We start from the raw sequence: 13,627 nt of genomic DNA on the forward strand, positions 1-13,627 counted from the left end.
AATTTTTTAAAAAAGTAATGAAATTCTGATATGTGCTTGAAGACATTACACTCAGAGCAATTAAAGGACAAATGTTTCATGATTCCATTTATATGAGGTATGCCAAATAGTCAAATTCATAGAGACAGAAAGTAGAATAGTGGTTACCAGGGATGGGGAAGTGAGCAGTGGCACATTATTGTTTAATTGCTATGGGGCCTCATGATATTCTTATAGGAGTTTTAGGTTGGGATGATAATAATTCTGGAGATGAGTGGTGGGAGATGATTCTGGTTGCACAGTAATGAGGAAGTACTTAATGCCACTGAACTCTACACTTAAAAATGGTTAAAATGGTAATTTTATATTATGTATATTTTATTTGTTATTATTTTTAAATATACTTTTATTGATTTCAGAGGGGAAGGAAGAGGGAGAGATAGAAACATCAATGATGAGAGAGAATCATTGATTGGCTGCCTCCAGCATATCCCACACTGGGGATCAAGCCCTCAACCAGGGCATATGGCCCGATAGGGAATGGAACTGTGACCTTCTGGTTCATAGGTCAACATTCAACCACCGAGCCACAGCAGCCGGCCATATTATGTATATTTTAAAAAGAACACTAAACCCACTAATTATTACAGAGAGTACTAAACTACTGTGCCATATGCCATTATCTTCAATTTTCAGAATTAATCTCCTTTGACTCTCGTATCACAAATGTTAGTCACATTTGGAAGGATTTTTACCAATAGCCTTGCATGACAACAATAGTAACAGTTAACCATTCATTGTTTGTCTGTTAGGTGACAAAGTGATTGTGTGCATTATCTCAATGACACAACATAATCCTGTGAAGGAGATATTATTGTCCTGGGGCTTAGTGGTTTAATAACTTGTCTATTGTTAAATAGTTCACCATTCTCTTGTGTTGAACCATTTCACAGCTGTCAGCATGGTGGTGAGTAATAAACCACCATGGAGTTGAAGGGTGGAGGGGCAGAGAGATGAATATTTCTCATGAGAAATATTTGTGTGTGTGTCTGTGTGTGTGTGTGTGTGTGTGTGTGTGTGTGTGTGTGTGTGAGAGAGAGAGAGAGAGAGAGAGAGAGAGAGAGAGAGAGAGAGAGACAGAGAGAGAAGGAGAGAAAGAGAGAGGGAGGGAGGGAGAGAGATGTTTTATTTTCTTTTCAAACAAACTAAGCTGACATAGTCTTTTATCCAACATTTGGTGGTGTTACTATAGGGAAACTAACTCAGGAGCTGCTGTTATGGGTTATTGTATAATGTCGCACTGTACACACACACACAGGGTGTTGAGAGAGACAATAGTGAGAAGCCAGTGTGAGGATAGAGACCCATACCTCAAACAATTACTAGTAGCTTTCTTAATATCATGTGATCAGTAGAATAAATAAGCAATCTAAGTGTTAAGTACAAAAGGGAAACATGTAGCAATGCCCTACAGCTCCTTTTCCCGTGAGGCCTAAGGGAACTGGATGCCCAGCTTCTCCAGGTTCTTTTGCTGACAGATGGGGTTCAGTGTAATGTTCTGAATATATGGCCAGCACTCTAGAGGACTCTTCCTCTCATGTCACTTGCCTTGAATTTGTGGAGTGCCCTGGTGGAGAGCATGTGAGGGCTGGACTTCCCTTCTCAGGAGTCTACTTCTCCCAACCACATTCGGGGGTGAGCCATGTAAGGCTCAGTAGCCAGAAGGTCATCTGCCCCAATTTCTGGTAAAGCTTCCTCAGTTTAGGTCCAGAGTCTCAGCTGCTTCCTGTTGGGTAGTTTTTGGTGTCTCAATGGTGCACCCTGCTGGAAATGATCACCAGAGATGCCAGCTTTGAGGGAGGTTGAAGGATCTTGCTGCCAATAGTGAATCTATACTTTTGACCTCTTTTCAGTAGAAGGAACTCACATAAATCATTAAGCAGATCCTTGGGAATCCAGTTGAGGCTCAGTTCTTTTGTTGTTTAACATCTGACAAAGGTTCAAGGGACTCTCAGTAGTTACTATGACAACAATCCTCGATCCAGACACCCTACGTCAAAAACTCTCTCCACAGTGACTTGTCTAAAACCAAATTCAGTGCTTGTATTCATTCAGCACCCTCATTCTTCCTGATTCACTTAGGTTACTGAGGGCAGGGAATTCTGGTGAGCTTCCAGGGCTATTTTATACCCTTAAGGGCAGAGTGCCTTTATTTTTAGAGTACCATTTCTACATCAGATCCAATACACTAAAATGCACCCCGTAGAAAATCCAAGATGGAGGTGTGTAGATGAAACCTACGCTCACCTCTTCCCAGGATTGAACTCCAATTACAAATAAATTTTAGATTAATCATCCTGAATAATCAACTGAAGACTAGCTGAAGAGAAATCTTATAACCAAAGATTTAAAGAAGAAGTCACATCAAGACTGGTAGGACCTAGTCAGTGTGGCTCAGTTGTTGAGCATCAACCTATGAACCAGGAGGCCAGGGTTTAATTCCTGGACAGGAGACATGCCTGGGTTGGGAGCTCAATTCCAAGTGAGGGACGTACAGGAGGCAGCTGATCAATGCTTCTCTCTCCTCACTGATGTTTCTATCTCTCTCTCCCTCTCCCTTCCTCTCTGAAATCAAAGAACAACAACAACAACAATAACAACAACAACAACAACAAAACTGGTAGGAAGGGTAGAGTTTCTTTTTTTTTTTTATGAAGCTACAATTTATTTTTTTATTAAATTATCTGTGTACATATTTTAACATTGGCTCCCTCCCCCATACATACCCTCCCTCCCCAGAGTTTTGTGTCCATTGGTTGTACTTATATGCATGTATACAAGTCGGAAGCCTTTCAAAAAAGGCTGGTCTCACTCCTAAAAGTGGCAGCAGAGGTTCTGGGTGGATATATCAGCTTCAGGGGGTTCCCCCTGAGAAGTGTGGGGTCTAAATCCGAAGCTGGCTCCCCCGCCTTGAGCACCAGAGCTGGGAAGAGGCACCCATATAATCTCTGGGTGTGAACAGCAGTGGGGTCTCTCTTTGCCAGGGAGAGGCAGGAGTCCACTGGAGACACAGGCACCCTCTTAAAGGGCCAACATACAAAATTTCAATGGCATCCACTCACCCTGGGCTCTGAAGGTGGGAGGGTGAAGTAGCCTACAGCCACCTGGGGAGAGTCTGGGGTTTGTGGCCCAGGAAAGGTAGCTAAAGGGACAGGACCCCTGTGCTGTCATTCTACCACAGGGAGGATGCCCTCTTTTTGGGTGGAGCACTCAGCCTGGGGGAAAGCAATAACTCCACCTTCTTCCTCCCTCTGGCCCCACCCTGTGGAGGATTGCCAGAGGCTCTTTCCCTGACTGAGCCTAACAGGCAGCCACACAGTACAGATGATGTGCTGTAGAATTGTGCACCTGAAACCTCATAACTTTGTTAAGCAGTGTCACCCCAATAAATTCAGTAAAAAATAAAAAATGAATTAAAAAGTAAAATGCATTCCACCTTTGTTGTTAAAAAAACTTGCATGTTTTTTAAAATTTTGCTTTTTAAATTATTTGCCAAGAAGTAGTTTATTTACTGTGACTTCTCAGCAGTCATGTACACTCTTGAGAATTTCCACAAACTGAGAAAAACAAACTTAATTTTTTTTTTTTCCACCTGAAGAATTCTTTAACATTTGAATATCTGGTTAGTACAGACAGACCAAGGCTATGCCTTGATTTTCCATTTGTGGGAAAGTCATAACTTAAGTAAAAAAATTCTGTTCTGCAAACCATCACAGATCATCAGAGACTGTAGAATTTGTATTATGGTATCTTCTCAAAAGAATGAGGGGAAAAAAACACACAGTTCTTCATAGGAGTTTTTTCTTTATTTTAAATGTCAATGATCACAAAAACTTCTGGCTTCTCTTCAGGATAGACCTGCATGGCTGAATATGTTATTGCCTTGACTCCAGTTTCCTGAGGATGCTTGGACAATGAGAATTCTTCTCCCCACCCAATTGACCATAATTTGAAATTTACTTGATCAAGACTAAGTGCTTTCACTTCCCGGGGTATGAATAATTCATCAGCACTGAACTAAAAAAGCAACTTGTCCAAAAAGTTGGACAATAAAAGAGAGTTTCTACTTCTCCCTGAGTTTCTACTTCATTGCTTGGAGGGGCTCCGCCGTGTCCATATCTGTCATGTAGCCAAACATGGCCCTTGCACATTGCTTGAAAGCTTCCTCCGGAGTATCACCCCATGCAAGTAATGGGACATCCACTGTACGATCCAAATGCTCATACTTCCCATTGACTGGAGGATGCTTGGCCGTGGTTGCCTTCTGCTTCTCATTCAAATTGTAGTCCCGAATATATTCCTCTTCCTGTGCCGTGGCTGAAGCCTTGGACATTCTACTTCCACCCTTCCCTAATTTAATTTATTTATAAATGCATGAAATGTTGATTAATAGGAATGATAATTAATGAAGTTGATATGATACATGTTGTTAATGTTTAATTAAACATTTATTAACTTTGATTTTGAATTTTTTCTATTTGTACTTTGAGCTTTTCTTCTTTTTCTTTTCATTCCCCCCTCCCTTCCCCTTTCTCCCTCTCTCTCTCTCTCTCTCTCTCTCTCTCTCTCTCTCTCTCTCTCTTTCTGAGTTTTCAGATATTTTCAAAGATCTCAGGCCTTAACTACCATGCTAGCTAATGGATAAGATGGTATAGCTGGCTTCCTTAATCAGTTTATTATGCATAGCCTTACCTTATACAACTCATAAAGGTAGCTATTAAGTTGGATCATATGAATTGCTGTTTGCATTTCTCTCACTCTCTCTTTTTTATGGTAAAATGTGATCCAATAGAGACAATTTCACATAATTGCATCTAGTAGCTTTTTGTTATAAATACAATAGGCTTTTCCCTGTGGACATGTAGAGTTAAACTGAAGAGCTAAGACTGACCGGTAGAATGCTGTGCCTATGCCAGGTGCTCAGTAAGGATTTGCTGAATTAATGAATGCATGAACATATCAACAAATAATCAAAAAAGACCGATAGAAATGAAACTGCATGGTACAGACTTGTGGTAGTGGAAGTAGTAGAATATATTAGTCATACGAAGCACTTTGGCAATTACTTTAGTCTTTCTAACCAACATTCTCTTTTTAATTTAATTGTTATTTGTTAGGAAGATATTGGCATTGCCTGAAGGAGAAAGCAGTCCTGGTCTATTTCACTGCTGACTCTCTTCATTGTGGGGGAAAAAGATAAAAGAAACATCCTAGGAATTTAAGGAGGAAAAGAAGCATCATGGACCCAAGAGAGACTACTTGGGAGGTTAGCAGAATTTTCATGAAGAGTGTTGCTTTTCATTTGGCATCAAGGACTAAGTCCATGGGCAGCATCATACATGAAAAGTCCTAGAGTTCCTGGTGTTTTCCCTTCCATGTGATCCCAAGGAAGCTGACAACTTTATTTCTTTTCCATTTTCAATTCTAGAGAAAACAAAGGAATATCAAATCTTAATGATTACTAGGACTTCAACTTTGGGTTCACTCACCCATCAATGTATTCATCCCCTCAACACATGATGTGCCAGATTCTGTCTAGTTGGTGGGAACAGAATGAAGTTGAAGAAACAAGACACATTTCCATCCTAGAGGGAATGTTCACTTTCTGTAGGGAGAGTCAGTGTGACTAGTGATGGAAGATACAAGTAGGTAGAAAATAGGGGTCCTTCGTCCCAATAGCATGGAATTTGGGAGAATACAAATGCTTTTTGGATTACAAAGCATCGGATTGACACTTAAGATAGGTGAGAGTCAGAATTTTCAAGTTAAATAACCCCCAAATACATATTCGTGTTCCTAATGATATCAAACAACTTGTTCTCACCTGGAGGAGTTATTCGTTTACTGACTTCACAGGCAAGTCCCTCGGCTGTGATTGGGCAAGAACACATACATTTTCCGTCCAGCAGAAGCACAGTGCCCCCATTCTGGCATGGCCTGCATTTTCTTGTGCTGTATTCATTGACATAATCATCAATGGCTCTTTCCAGATTTTCTTTCTTTAGGTGTGCATCTCTCATTTTCAGTGGAATCAGGTTATGTATAGGAGACAGCTGCAAGGAAGCAGAACATCTAATTTCAAGTATTTTTCTACTGATGGAACTTGTAACATTCTTCACTGGAATATTAATTAATTAATTAGTAAAAAAGGATTTTTTAAAAGATTATTATTGACAAATATGATGTTAGTCTTTAGGATAATATCAGTGACTAAAATGAGTCATGATCTCTCTGGTCATGGAGATGGCATTATGGAAGTAAGGGGACTGATATTAAAATAATCATCCAGGTAGATTTAAATGAAAATTTTGATATGTGCTATAAAGGATGAACATCAATATAAATTGTTCTAGGATAAGAAAATGTTCATAGAGAATTTTTTTTAAGTGACCTTCTAACTTATACCACACACAAAGAACAACTCTGGATTTGTTACAGATGGAAATGTTAAAGCAAAACAATAAAGCTTCTGGAAGGGAATATATGGGAGGCCATCTTTAAGACCTTGAGGTAGAGAACAAATTTAAATAGGACACAAAAACACTACATGTAATGAAAAGAAATATGCATTTAACTACTTAAAAAAAAAGAAAATCATAATTCCTGATATGATGTACTGAGAAGGACACAATATCATGTTTTAAAACAATTTATCTTTATTGTTGAAAGTATTAGAGATGTTCCCCTTCTTCCCCCCCCCCCGCCCCCCCCCCCCAGTGATTCCCTCCATCTTGCACTCCCCCAGGCCTTCACCACACTATTGTCTGTGTCCATGGGCTATGCATAGATGCATACAACTTCCTTGGTTAATTCTCCCATCAATGCCCCATAATACCACTCTTTTGGTATTCTTTCCCAAAATGCACAATCTCAATCTACTTTAAGATTGAGACATTTGTCACAAGTGACCTATATTCATCACAAGTGTCAAGGTTGTAAAAGACAAAAAAAGTCTGAGGAATTGTTACAGCTTGGAGGAGACTAAGGGGACATGACCACTAAATGCAATGTGGGAACCTGATTGGATCCTTGACCAGTAAAAAAAAAAAAAAAAAAAAAAAAAAAAAAAAAAAAAGGACATTAGGGGAAAACTAGTGAAATTTAAATAAGGCCTGTGATGTATTCAATGTGACTTTCCTGATTTTGATAATGGTACTGCAGTTAACTGAATTGTTAATAGCAGGGGTTCTGGGCTTAGGGTCTATGTGAACTCTGTGCTCTCTTTGCAATTTTACTGGCTATATTATTTGTGCATGTTTATAGTAAGTCTAAAATCATTTCAAAATAAAAAGTCAAAAAGAGGAAATTGGTTATTGAAAATAGCATTAAAGAGTGAAAGTCCTCAAGTGAAAGAAGGCATTTTAAGTGAATAGTCTCATATCCAGAACATACCAAGAGCTTCTACAAAGTCAACACGACTGTCTGCCAGCACACCATTCACAATTAGCGTGTACGCTGTGGATTTCAACTATGTCACATTTATTTGGAAAAAGAAACCACTTCCTAACCTGGCTACATTGGCACTAACAGCCTAAACATGTGGTGGAGTTATATTGATTCTTAAGAAATGAAATTCACCTTGTTTTACCCTTCAAAGGAAAGTCGAGGCTAGATAATCTAAGATACAGGAAGAGAGGGTCATAGGAGAAAATACAATTTGGATGAAATGAACATACAGTGTTCAAAGAGATAAAGATGAAGGACATGTAATGACAGCAGTTTCAGAGGAACCTCAAACTTTGGAGTCAAAATCCCACAAGAAGACAAAGAACAATTAAAATGAACTTTTTGAAGTTTTCCTGAAGAGCTACACTTTTTTTTCTGATGAACTCTGGCCTTCGGTTAAGTAAGGAAACAGTTATAATTTTTCTCCTATCCTAGCTAACTCAATCTTTCTGTCATTTGTAGGTAGATGTATATTTCAGTTGATGTAATCTACCTGAAATTTGCTAAAATGCAAAAAAATGATAATATAGTTTAATAGTAAGTACTTAGATAATTATAACATTAAGTATTATTATATTAATACTAGAGGCCCAGTACATGAAAATTCATGCACTGGATGGGGAGGTCCCTCAGCTCAGCCTGCCCCCTCTCACAGTCCGAGAGCCCTTAGGGGTGGGAGGCGACTCAGCAATCAGGAGAAGGTGACACCCCATCACACCTTTGCTGCTGCCACTGCCAGCAGCACAAACCTTGGCTGGCCCTGGTTATCTGAGCCTCGGGCCGGCCCTTGGTGTCTGGGGGGCTGAGGGGACTGAGGGACTCCTTGCCATCCACCTGCCATCCCAGAGGGGGTGAGGGGACTGGGTGCCACCAACTTGTGGCTGTGGGCACAGCCATTTTTGAGGGGGTGATAGTCAATTAGCATATTCCCTCTTTATTGGCAGTGGGCACCACCATCTTTGGGATGGCAGGAGGGTTGATAAGCATAGTCCCTCTTATTTGATAGGATTATAATATTAAGTATTTAGATTTCTTATAGGCTTCCAAACTAATTAAATTATACATGCTAAATGTAATTTGTTGATAGAATGAGTGTTATCTTTGTCCCTATATGACAGAGTTAGGGATGATTTTCACTATGTCGTTAGGACCATAAGGACTAGGACACAGAGTGCTGCTACTACAGCTCTCTAAAAACATGGATGCTCCTTGACAATTGTCGCATCCCTGCTAGTAAGTCGCACAATCTAACAAAAATCGTAGGCTAAGTGGTTCATGATTACCCAAGTTCTCCCAGAAACAGCTTAACATAGCTTGACATGTTGGGGGATAAGAGTGATTGAGGGAAAATGAAAAAGGGGGAACTGGGAACAGAAAAGGCAAGATGAAGGTATAAGTAACACAAAAGCACAAAATTCAGGAGAACTCACCCATTTGCATGAGGCGGGTCCCCAATTTGGTTCTATTTCCCAGCGCATTGAGTAAGACAACTGAATGTAATGGTCACATGCATTCAGGAAAACTTACCTGATTCCCAAGGGAGACAAAATGACCCTTGAAATGGAGATTACAGAGTACCATATCCTGAGTTCTCATAAAGGGGACCTTATGCATTTCCCTTTCACCAAGGCCCTGAATAAACAGGGCGTGGCTGTGTGATGCCTCCCACAGGCAAGGACAACCAGGGGCAGATGGAAGGGCACTAATGGTTCCTGAGCACCTCTTCTGCGCCAGTGTACGCTATAGGCTCTGTACATGCAGTCTTATTGAATCCTTAAAATAACCCTGGAGCCCTGGAGAATTTCATGTTGCAAAAGTCAGAAAAGAGTACCCTTCTCCTGAGGGACAGAGATCCAAGCTCAGCCTGGGTTGGTCTAATGCCACCTTCTGTGCCTTTCTTCCATGCCATGCTTCTTCCCTGGGATCAGATGGGAGTGCATGTGAATGCTCACATCTCTTTCAGGTGAAATTAACTGGTCATTGGAACCAGTGGTGATGGCTAATAAGAGGATGACAAAATCTTCTATCTGAAAAGACACCTTCCTCACCTGTTCGTTGGTGAGCACTGGAGCGTCACTTAAGGAAGACGCCCAGTTCACAAAGTCCATCACGTCCACCGTTTTGGTCCCTTTGAGAAGCTTCTCTTTCAGTTCAGCTGCATATCTTTTGGTTCCTCCTCTTATGAGTGAAATAACATCATCTATGATGCCATCCCTGGTGATATTTACTGAGAAGAGAAAGCAGATGTAAGTCAAGCATTTTTAACTCTGTGATAATTGATAAACATTTATTGAACTTTTTTCAAATACTCTAATATATTCATTGAATTTTACCTATAAATATTACTTTTCCACACCAAATATCCAGGGGCAATTTTTTTTTTTAAATCAATCTTTATTGTTCATATTATTACAAAGGTTCCTCATTTCTTCCCCCCTCCACCAGGTTCCCACCCCACCCTCCGCCCCCTTCCCACCCTCCATTGTCCTCATCCATAGGTGCACAGTTTATGTTCAGTCTCTTTCTCCCTCCCTTTCCCCCCCCCCCCCAGAACAGTCCACTCCCCTCCCATATCGCCGACTCTACTACAATGAACAGCTATTATTGTTCATCAGGTTTTTCAATCTCCTCTTTTTGTTGTTGTTTTTTTTAATTAATAAACTTTTATACTTCTAAGAATAAATTTTAAAATCTAATAATTTTAAACCTTGTTTTTTTTTCTGTCCTGGGAATTGAGAAGCAAACTTGTTTACATGTAAACTTGCCCTTAGGTTATCAAAAGGTGTAGCCATTCAAGTGTAAATGGACACATTGTTTAAACATAGCTGCTGGTTGGAATTGGATTACCTGCTCTGGGTGGGAAGGGCTTGTCATTCCCTTTCTCCATTAAAATTAAGGTGTTAGCTTTAAAACCTCTTTTTGGCAAGAGACCTTAAACTTAAAGAACTTTAAATTTTTCAGATAGTAAATCAGTTACTTAGCATTTCCTCAAATCAATAATACCTCCACATGCCCAAGGATACACTTCACACAAAAGACATTTCCAAATAGATCAACCAACTTCATCCAGGCCCCACACAAGGCACTCACAGATCAACACCCCAGCGCTATACTAACTCAACACATCCAGATCTAAGCCTTCACTTGATTCAGCAGACCCTCAAGTTCCCCCAAAAGTTTCCAGCCATGTCTGAGAGGCAGCCTTGGGGCGGGGGCAGGCAAGGAGCGAGCTGTTCCGGGCCTGGTTGCTCCGGGCCTGGCCTCTGTTGCCAGGGGCAATTTTTATTAGTAGCTAATTGTAAATGTCAATCACCTTTTAAAAAAACGATAGCATGATTGAGATATGTTGGTAATTCAAGCACAAGTGCGAACTAAACACAACTTTAAATGTACTATATTTTTTTGTAGCAGACTTACCTTCATAATCATATGTTGTATTGGTTTGCTTTGAACGATTTTAATATATTTTTTTTTTAAATCAAAGGGTTCAAAAAAAGAATAAAGTAAAAAGAAAAATTACTTTCTATCCCAAATTCCTATCCACATAGTCTCTCTCACCAGACTAAACCTCTTTTTATAAACTTTTGTGAATCTTTTATTTATTTATTAAAAATTTATTTTTATAATAAATCTTTATTGTTTAGATTATTACAGATGTTCCTCTTCCCCCCTGCCCCCATAGCTCCCCTCTACCTGATACCTCACCCCACCCCATGCCCTTACCCCCGCCACTGTCTTCATCTATAGATGTAAGATTTTTGTCCAATCTCTTCCTGCACCCCTCAGACCCTCTTCCCCCTGAGAATTGTCAGTCTACTCCTCCCTTTGTATGTCCCTGATTCTATTATATTTACCACTCCATTCTGATCTTCAGAGTTTTTATTCACTTGATTTTTAGATTCACTTGTTGGTAGGTATGTATTTGATGTATTTTGTTGTTCATAGTTTTTACCTTTACCTTTTTCTTCTTCTTCCTCTTCTTAAAGAATATCCTTCAGCATTTCATGTAATCCTGGTTTGGTGGTGATGAACTCCTTTAGCTTTTTCTTGTCTGCGAAGCTCTTTATCTGACCTTCAATTCTGAATGATAGCTTTGCTGGGTAGAGTAATCTTGGTTGTAGGTTCTTGCTGTTCATCACTTTGAATATTTCTTGCCATTCCCTCTGGCCTCCATAGTTTCTGTTGAGAAGTCAGTTGACAGTTGTATGGGTACTCCCTTGTAGGTAACTAACTGTTTTTCTCTTGCTGCTTTCAAGATTCTCTGTCTTTTGCCCTTGGCATTTTAATTATGATGTGTCTTGGTGTGGTCCTCTTTGGATTCTTCTTCTTTGGGGTTCTGTGTTCTTCCTGAACTTGTAAGTCTATTTCTTTCACCAGGTAGGGAAAGTTTTCTGTCATTTCTTCCAATAGGCCTTCGATATCCTGCTCTCTCTCTTCTGGCACCACGAAAATCCGGATGTTGGTACGCTTAAAGTCATCCCAGAGGCTCCTTACACTGGATAGTGTAAGGAGCCTCTGGGATGACTTTAAGCGTACCAAAGAAGAATCCACACTTTTGGATTCTTCTTTCTTTTTGCCTCTCTGGTTTGGTGTTTTTTGCTTCCTCATATTCCAGATGTTTGGTTTGACTCTTGGGGTACATTGATCTACAGTTGAGTTTCTGTATATTCTTTATTTCATATAGTGTATGCTTAATTTCTGACTGGCCCTTTTCAATTTTTTTTATTTATTTATTTATTTATTTTATTTTATTTATTTTATTTTTTTTTTGCATTCTCGTTAAGGTCCTTGAAGGTTGCTTCATGTTTCTCAGTGGTTTTTAGAAGATTCTTGAGTAACCTTATAAACGTGGTTCTGAACTCTGTGTCGTCCAGTAGTTTACTTTTCTCCATCTCTCCCATTTGTGACATGCTTCTGTGTATTCACATTTTGGCTGCCTCCCTGTGTTGAGGGAGTGGCTTTGTGTGGTAGGGAACCTATAGCGGCCAGTAGCTCAGATTCCCCAGTCACCTGAGGTGGTTACTCTTGGTACACCCCTTTGAGTGCTGAGTGCAAAGTCTTGGTATACTGGGAGGAATTGACCTCCAGGCCAATTGGCTGTGAGGACCACCTTGTCTATAATGGAAGAACTGCTGTGCTGGATACATGCTTATGGTACAGGACTTGTTTCAGTGGGGCTTTGGTGTTCACTGAATCCACCTCCTGAATGTCACTTATGGATGTGAGGAGTTGAAATCTGGTGTCTGACACTGAACACTAGGTACCCTGGCTTCTGGATCTCCAATGGGGTGCAGTTCAGCTACTGTCTGAGGCCACCCTACAGGAGCTACAGTGAGAACCACAATTCTATCCTCCCTGCTTGGAGCTTTGAGGCTTTTGAGCTGTCTGCACCAGGTTCCAAGTTTGCTAGGTTAAACTGCAATAGAGAAGACCATTCATATGCAAAAGCTGCTGTTTGGAGCTTGGGTGTGTTTGTAGATTTTTGTGGGGTGGAGTCTCAGGGTAGCACTAGGCTAGGGTGTGGCAAACAGCAATGGCTGGCAGTGAGCCATCTCTGCCTCTCTGACCACATCCATGTGTCTCACGTTTCAGCACAGCAAAGAATTATTCTTGCATGCAGTTCTGCAAGCAAGCCACCCTCACTTTCCAACCCGATGGCACACAGCCCAGCTTCTCCCCAGAAACTGGATTTCAGAGAGATTGGGAGCTTGTCTCTCTTTGGGTTGAAGAAAGCAATGCCTACCACCAGCTAGGATCCGCTGCCAGCCCATGTTGTGCGTGCGTGCACACTTGTACCTCTTTAGCGCTTGTGCCCTGAATGCTTTTTTCTCTTTCCATCTAGTTGTAGAACTTCCACTCAGCCAGCTTGCCTGTGGTTCTGGGTGATAGATGTTTTGTCTTTTAGTTGTAGTTTTGAAATTGTTGTGCATGCAACAGTTTAGATGTTTAGCTACGCTGCCATCTTGGATCCTCCTTTTGTGAATCTTTTAGATTTGTGGATTTTTTTAACCAGAAAAAGTATTAAGATGATTTTTATCCTTTCACATTTTTATGGATGAGAAAACTGAGACTCAGGGAGTTGGAGTGACTAGTCCCAAATTACGTCGTTAGTTTAAGGGCCAAATATGGAAATGGTGACATT

General features: G+C 40.4%; 1 protein-coding gene and 1 pseudogene across 2 annotated transcripts in view; both read right to left on the reverse strand.

The window, feature by feature from the left end:
• Positions 1–3,803: 3,803 nt before the first annotated feature.
• Positions 3,804–4,946, reverse strand: LOC311620883 (protein archease-like; annotated as a pseudogene). The gene has a single exon. The product of its transcript is annotated as a protein archease-like (transcript).
• A 144-nt stretch (positions 4,947–5,090) lies between these two features.
• Positions 5,091–13,627, reverse strand: part of C9 (complement C9) — a 35,454-nt gene continuing 26,917 nt past the window's right edge. Inside the window, exons 9-11 of the mRNA XM_084880582.1 lie at positions 9,534–9,712; positions 5,864–6,092; positions 5,091–5,463 (exon numbers count right to left, since the gene is read on the reverse strand). Coding sequence (XP_084736708.1) covers positions 5,441–5,463; positions 5,864–6,092; positions 9,534–9,712 — 431 coding nt within the window. The 3' untranslated portion in view covers positions 5,091–5,440. The remainder of the gene's footprint in view (positions 5,464–5,863; positions 6,093–9,533; positions 9,713–13,627) is intronic.

This window comes from Pipistrellus hanaki (assembly GCF_964339955.1).
Source record: "Pipistrellus hanaki genome assembly, chromosome: 4".
Lineage (NCBI taxonomy): Eukaryota > Metazoa > Chordata > Mammalia > Chiroptera > Vespertilionidae > Pipistrellus > Pipistrellus hanaki.